We start from the raw sequence: 6,617 nt of genomic DNA on the forward strand, positions 1-6,617 counted from the left end.
TCATCTTCAGAAGGCTAACCCCCATGGCTCATCCTCAAAAGGCCAACCCCCTCAATTCATCCTTAGAAGGTGACCCCATGAGTCATCCTTCTAAGGAATGAGAGTGGACAAGGCTTCAAAGAGGGCTCAAAAGAGGGTTCTTGGGCTTGAAAAAGTGGAACAAAGAGAGGTTGGGGAGCTCCTCCTACGGGGGAAAAACTCAATTTATAGGGGCTTTTTGGGTTGTGCGGCACCTAATCGCGAGGTTGTGGTCACATTTTTGTGGTTTTTTGGGGTCTTTGGGGGGACTTAGCTTTTGTGAAGGTTTTTGGCTTTCTTCAGGGTTGGTTTGACTTCGAATGAGGTGTCAAAGATCACCTATGTCTCGTGTCATCATCACCGTGGGGGGGGGGGTGTGTGACAAAATTCAGCGTCTACAATATGCCATGATGAGCCCTATTGTGAGTATGAGTTCCTCTTGATTCAAGGGGCATGTTGGCTTTCAATAAAATACCTCAATAATAGGTTTGGGTTGGGAAGGAATAACAGGTCGACCCAATCTTCTGTTGGACACCAAATTTTCCACAGATTTAATAGCTCATTTTAAATTGAAACTAGCCTCATGGAGATCACTTTTAGTGAGCTCATAGAGATGAGCCTCAATTCTGATTTATTCTCCTGCCGCCTCCTATTTCTTTCCTACCAAATGTTGGAGGTTATCAAAATCAAACTGACCGCCCAAGGGGCTTTTAGATTTTTGCCACTACTCTTTCTCATCCACCATAAAACCATGTGATAAACCCAAAATCACCCTAACCAATCAGAGATTGCCATGTGGCATGACCCAAAAGAGTGGGAAGCACAGAGTCAGGGAAGCACCATCCATCGCCATCCTTGGGCGCCAACCTCTAGGGAGCGCGGACCTCCTTGGGCACCAACCCCTTGGGACCTCCTTGGGCGCCAACCCCTTGCGGGCACAGACCCCTTTGGGAGCCAACCCCTTGGACGAAGACCCTGGACATGGGTCCTTCGAACACGTCATCTCCAAGTACATGCTCCCTCGGATCGCCATCAACAAGACAACAGCGCCAAGGACTCTAGGCCACCGCCTATCGCGAGTCACGTAGTCTAAACGGACTCAAGCACCGGAAATCCCCTCTACCAGGTAGATGAGGTCTATCCATCAAGGACACCACGTCTAGTAGGACACTACGTCTCTAAGGAAGGCAACTCCCAAGTCTATCAGGACACTACATCTCTTAGCAAGACGACTATCAGGTCTACCATGACATCACCTCTCATGGAGGACAACCTATCAGGGATAAGCCCTACTACTCAGGGACGTTATCCACTACGGAGATCACTCCACACCTACTAGGACTCTCCACCCCGCCACACACTACCATAAAAGGGAAGGTACTCTACTCCTCTAGCCATCTTGAGTTTTATACACTCATCTATTTGTGTAGTGAGATCTAACTTTGGCATCGGAGAGTCCTAGGGCGAAACCACACCGGTTCTCCCTTGTCACTCCTGGTCCTTTTTGCAGGTGACGGCACTCGTGGGACCATCGAACGATTTACTGATGCAATAGATTGGCGCTGTCTATGGGAATGACGCTAGCCATCACCTTTACTAGCTTGTTTCCATCACTAATCAATCATGGCACGTAGGAAGACCGCTCCCTCCACCAACAATGCCCCGAGGGAGGGGAACGGATCACCTCCTCCAGAGAGCTCACGTCGCAGAGCCATAGACCATGTCTCTCAGGAGAGGGAGGTCCTAGAGAGCCAATAGGTTGAGGGAGTCAACCTCAACCCCAATGCAGCCGCTGAAGGCGTCGTGGAACCAGTACTTGATCCCAATGCACCAACGACTGTAGGTTAGATCAACGACCAGCAGGGTCAGATCCTTGATGACCAATGACTCTTAAACAAATATCTAGGGAAAAAAGCGGTCACCCATTGTCGTAAGCAAGAGCAGAGGCGAGAACGAAACCCTAGGAGATCACCTCCCAGGGGTGATAGATTTGGAGGGCACACTAGGCAACAGGGAGAACTCTCCCAACATCCAAGGAGAATGTCAGACCTCCCAGCACGGTCAGACAGAGGAAGAACACCATCACACCGATCCGGGGTACCTAACCCTAACGGGTCCATGCGGAGGTCGGTGTTTGATGGTCAACTAGAAGGAAGTCATACGCCAGAGCGAAGCCAGACTTACCGTGAAGGAAGCCCCTCGCAGTCAAGGCAAGATTCGTCACGACGTGACCCTTCACCATCTCACCAACAGTCGAGACGGGAAGGGACTTCCAGGAGAGTACGCAAACAAGCTCGTAGTGAACGACCAACAAGGCGTGGGGAACAAGCACGGGATGAAGAGTTAGATAAGAGACTCCGAGAGTTGGACGAGAAACTGGAAGGGTTGAAGTAGCAAACCAAGGGTGAGACACACTCAATCCCTGGACAACACCCCTTCTCAAAAGAGATCATGTCAGCCTCACTGCCATCCAGGTTCAGGTTACCTACCTTTGAACTCTACAGCGGTACCACCGACCCTAATGACCATATCAACTACTTTAATGGCATGATGACTCTATATGGTGGATCGGACGTGGTATCCTGTCGAGCATTCCCTGCGTCCCTCAAGGGCGCAGCAACTTCATGGTTCTCCCGACTGCAACCACGGTCGATTGGATCATTTGCAGAGCTATGTGAATAGTTTGTGACCCGCTTTCAGAGCAGTGTCAAGCAGAAGAAGACCACGGTTAACTTGCTGAATGTGATCCAAAACCCTGGGGAGTCTCTCAGGGAGTATGTCAGTAGGTTCACCAAGGAATCCCTGGAGGTCCGCGACCTAGATGACCAGACCCAGCATGCCGCCCTAGCGGTGGGCATCAGAGACATGGAACTAATCAAGGACTTGGCAAATCATGAGACCAAGACCATGAAAGAGCTCCTAGAGCGATGTAACTAGTTCGCCAACATGGCCAAAATAGTACAGTCACAGATGAAGGCAATTGAAGGCAAAATCCAAGACAATAAGAGGTCAGCACCAGATGACTGCAAAGATAATAAAAGATCGAGAACTGAGCTACGACAAGAGAAAGGTGATCGACCACCAGGAAGGGGTGACCATCGATCAGAAAGAAGTGAGAGGGCAAGCAGCCTCGAGTTCACACCCCTTAACACCACCAGGTCACAGATCCTCATGCAGATGCAAGACCGTGTCCTACTCAAATGGCCACGACCTATGTTGGTAGGACCTGAGAACCGTAGCACTAATAGGTACTATCTCTTCCACAAGGACTACGGGCATGACACGGAGGAATGCTACCAACTGAAGAGAGAAATAGAGAACCTTGTGAAAGTCGGAAGCCTAGACAAGTACGTGAAGGGAAGGCACAATGGTCGTTCGGGCCAAGGAGATCGAGATCGAGGTCAAGATTGGGAGAGAGAAGAACCCAGGAGAGAAGAAAGGAGAGCGGATCGAGATAGAGAAAGGGACCGCACTGACGAGAGAAGAGATGCACCAGAACCAAGTGGCACCAAGGGAGCCCCCATCCTCACCATACTTGGAGGATCGGGGCAAGAGTCAACAAGGAAAGCCAAAGCTCATGCCAGGTTCATGGGAGTAGTAGAGAAGCCAAGCAAAATAGCAAATACCGAGACGGTGATCTCCTTCTCGGATGCAGACTTGGAAGGCGCAAGCTTTAAGCATGAGGACGCCCTGGTAGTGCAAGTGGAGATAGCCAACCGCCCAGTACACAGGGTGCTGATAGACACAGGGGCATCTGTGGATGTACTCTCACTAGAAGCCTACCGCCAATTCGGGTTCGGAGATGATCAGCTCAAGCCAGAGGCTACCTACCTCCATGGATTCTCGGGCGCCACAGCCCCCATTAGAGGCACTATAGAGCTACTCGTTACCTTTGGGGAATACCTCGATAGGTGACCATCATGGTAAACTTTATGGTCATCAGGTCCGTGGTGTCATTCAATGGCCTCCTAGGACGACCATCCTTGATAGCCCTTAGGGGCATTGTATCTCCAATCCACTTGAAGCTAAAGTTTCCCACTGACAATGAAGTGGGTAAAGTATGAGGCGATAAAAAAAAAGCCAGAGAATGCTATGCCACCTTTGTAAAGAAGAACAATGGCAACACACGAGGGATATCACTGTGCATAGAGATTTTGGTCAGTGACCAGAGAGATGAATTGATAGAGAAGAGAGGAAGACATGTCGAAGACCTAGTTCCATGGCCACTCAGCAAGGATGACCCTTCCAAGGTCGTACAGGTTGGCTCACTGTTGAGCAATAAGCAGAAAGAAGAATTGGGACACCTCCTGTAGGCAAACATGGACGTCTTCGCATGGTCGACCACAGACATGCCCGGCATACCCAGATCCATAGCAGAGCACAGGCTACATCTGGACCCAACCAGGAAGCTCGTCCAGTAGAAGAGAAGGAATTTCCCCCTTGACCGACAGGCAGCCATCAAAGAAGAGGTCGAGAAGTTAAGCCGGGCGGGGTTCATCATAGAAGAAAAGTTTCCTACCTGGCTCGCCAATGTCGTCATGGTGCCCAAGCCCAAAGGGAATTGGAGGATGTGCGTCGACTACACTGACTTGAACAAGGCATGCCCAAAAGATGAGTACTCACTCCCCAGGATTGATCTGCTGATCAACGCCACGACCGGACATGAAATGCTAAGTTTTATGGATGCTTACTCTGGGTATAACCAGATCCTCAAGCATGAGGAGGACGAATCCTACACCACCTTTCGAATAGACAAGGAGAATTACTGCTACCGTGTCATGCCATTCAGACTAAAGAATGCTGGGGCCACCTACTAGAGAATGGTCAACAGGATGTTCGAGGAGCAGATCGGGCGTAACATGGAGGTATACATGGATAACATGCTGGTAAAAAGCGTCCAAGCTCATCAACACCTGACCGACCTGGAAGAGGTGTTCGTCGTACTGAGAAGGAACCAGATGAAACTCAATACTGTAAAGTGTGCTTTCGGAGTAATGTCTAGAAAATTCCTAGGTTTCATGGTCTCAGTATGAGGAATAGAAGCCAACCCCTCCAAGATCAAGGCCATCCAGGAGATGGCACCCCCGCTGAAAGTCAGGGAAGTACAGAGGTTGAATGGAAGGATCGCCGCCCTATCAAGGTTCATGTTACTATCCGAAGATAAGAGTCTGCCATTCTTTAAGATGCTGAAGAACCTTCGAAGTCCTAAAGACTTTGCATGGACGGAGGAGTGCCAGAAGGCATTTGAAGAGTTGAAGGTGTACTTAGAGAACCCACCATCGTTTGGGCACCCAGAGCCCAATGAAGTACTGTAGATCTACCTGGTAGCGACCCTCATTGTAAGACCAGGAACACAAGAATAGAGAAGGCAGACGTTGATCGAGTCGGGCGCGGACCGAACGAGCATCAATGACCAGAACGAGCGTCAATGATCGCGAATGATCGTCAATAACCACGGACCGAACGAGAGTCAATGACCGCAGATCGAATGAGAGAAAATGACCGTGGATCGAATGAGGGTGCCATCAATGGGTGTTGACTCTTACAAAAAAAAAAAAAAAAAGGGGGAAAGAAAGAATATACACACCAAGTACAAATGGGAGCGGATCGAAGGACTCCCAACAGGAGCGGATTGAAGATGGGCGCCGACCAAGCACAGATCAAGGATAAGCACAAGAGGCAACAATTAAGAAACAAAGAGGTGGCACATAACTCTTTGCCATCCAAAAGCAAACACCAGCCCAGCTAAGCCATCAAAGCAAGGCTAATCGCCAAGAGAGATCAAGCAAGCATGCAAAAGGAACCACGATTCATTGCCTCCCAAAAGCAAGCACTTGGGGGGCACCTAAAGACAAAGGCAAATGCCAAATGCATATACGAAAAAGAAATAAAGGAAGAGAAGGACTGTAGGAGATAGGCCATGGACATGGACGAGGTTCAAAGATGAGGTTCAACGTCCGATGTTGAAGTTCACGGATGGACGAGGTTCGAGGTCTGAGGTTCGAGGTTCGAGGTCAAAGTTTGAGGTTCGAGGTTCAAAAAGTTCAAGATGGTTTGAATCCAAGGATCGAGAATGCCACCGCAGATGCACTATCTAGGCTAGCCAACGATGAACTTAAGAACCTAGCCAGTGTAGTAAACATGGAAATATTACATGAACCAATGTATCAAGAGAAGCTGGTCAATGAGATCGAGGAAGGGCCTAGCTAGATGGACCCTATACTCAACCACCTATAGAACAATGTCTTACCAGAAGACAAGGTCGAGGCAAGAAAGAAAAGGATGAGAGCTAAAAAGTACACCATCCTGGACAGAGTACTATATAAGAGGGGGGCCACAGCACCACTGCTTCGGTGCCTAGGACCCAAAGGAGCACAATATGCTCTGGCCGAAGTACGTGAAGGCATCTGCGGAAGCTACATGGGAGGAAGAGCATAAGCCTACAAGATCCTCCGTCAAGGACTCTACTAGCCAAGAATGCAAGAGGAAGCCATCCAATATGTCAAAGCATGCAAGCAATGTCAATTGTTTGCCCCAGTACCCCATCTACCCGCCACCAAGCTGACATCAATAATCAACCCCATTCCCTTTGCCATGTG

At 49.4% G+C, this 6,617-nt stretch overlaps 1 protein-coding gene across 1 annotated transcript; it reads left to right on the top strand.

Annotated features, from left to right (window-relative positions):
- The first annotated feature begins 2,964 nt into the window (after positions 1-2,964).
- LOC122659349 (uncharacterized protein DDB_G0287625-like) lies at positions 2,965-3,933 on the top strand. The gene has a single exon (XM_043854469.1). The coding sequence runs from the start codon at positions 2,965-2,967 to the stop codon at positions 3,931-3,933; it is 969 nt and encodes a 322-aa protein (XP_043710404.1).
- Positions 3,934-6,617: the final 2,684 nt, after the last annotated feature.

The sequence above is a fragment of the Telopea speciosissima genome, chromosome 4 (genome assembly GCF_018873765.1).
Source record: "Telopea speciosissima isolate NSW1024214 ecotype Mountain lineage chromosome 4, Tspe_v1, whole genome shotgun sequence".
Taxonomy (NCBI): Eukaryota; Viridiplantae; Streptophyta; class Magnoliopsida; order Proteales; family Proteaceae; genus Telopea; species Telopea speciosissima.

Bases quoted from the DNA above. Each gene is read 5' to 3' on its own strand.
- LOC122659349 (XM_043854469.1), top strand. From the start codon at position 2,965: ATGGCCAAAATAGTACAGTCACAGATGAAGGCAATTGAAGGCAAAATC.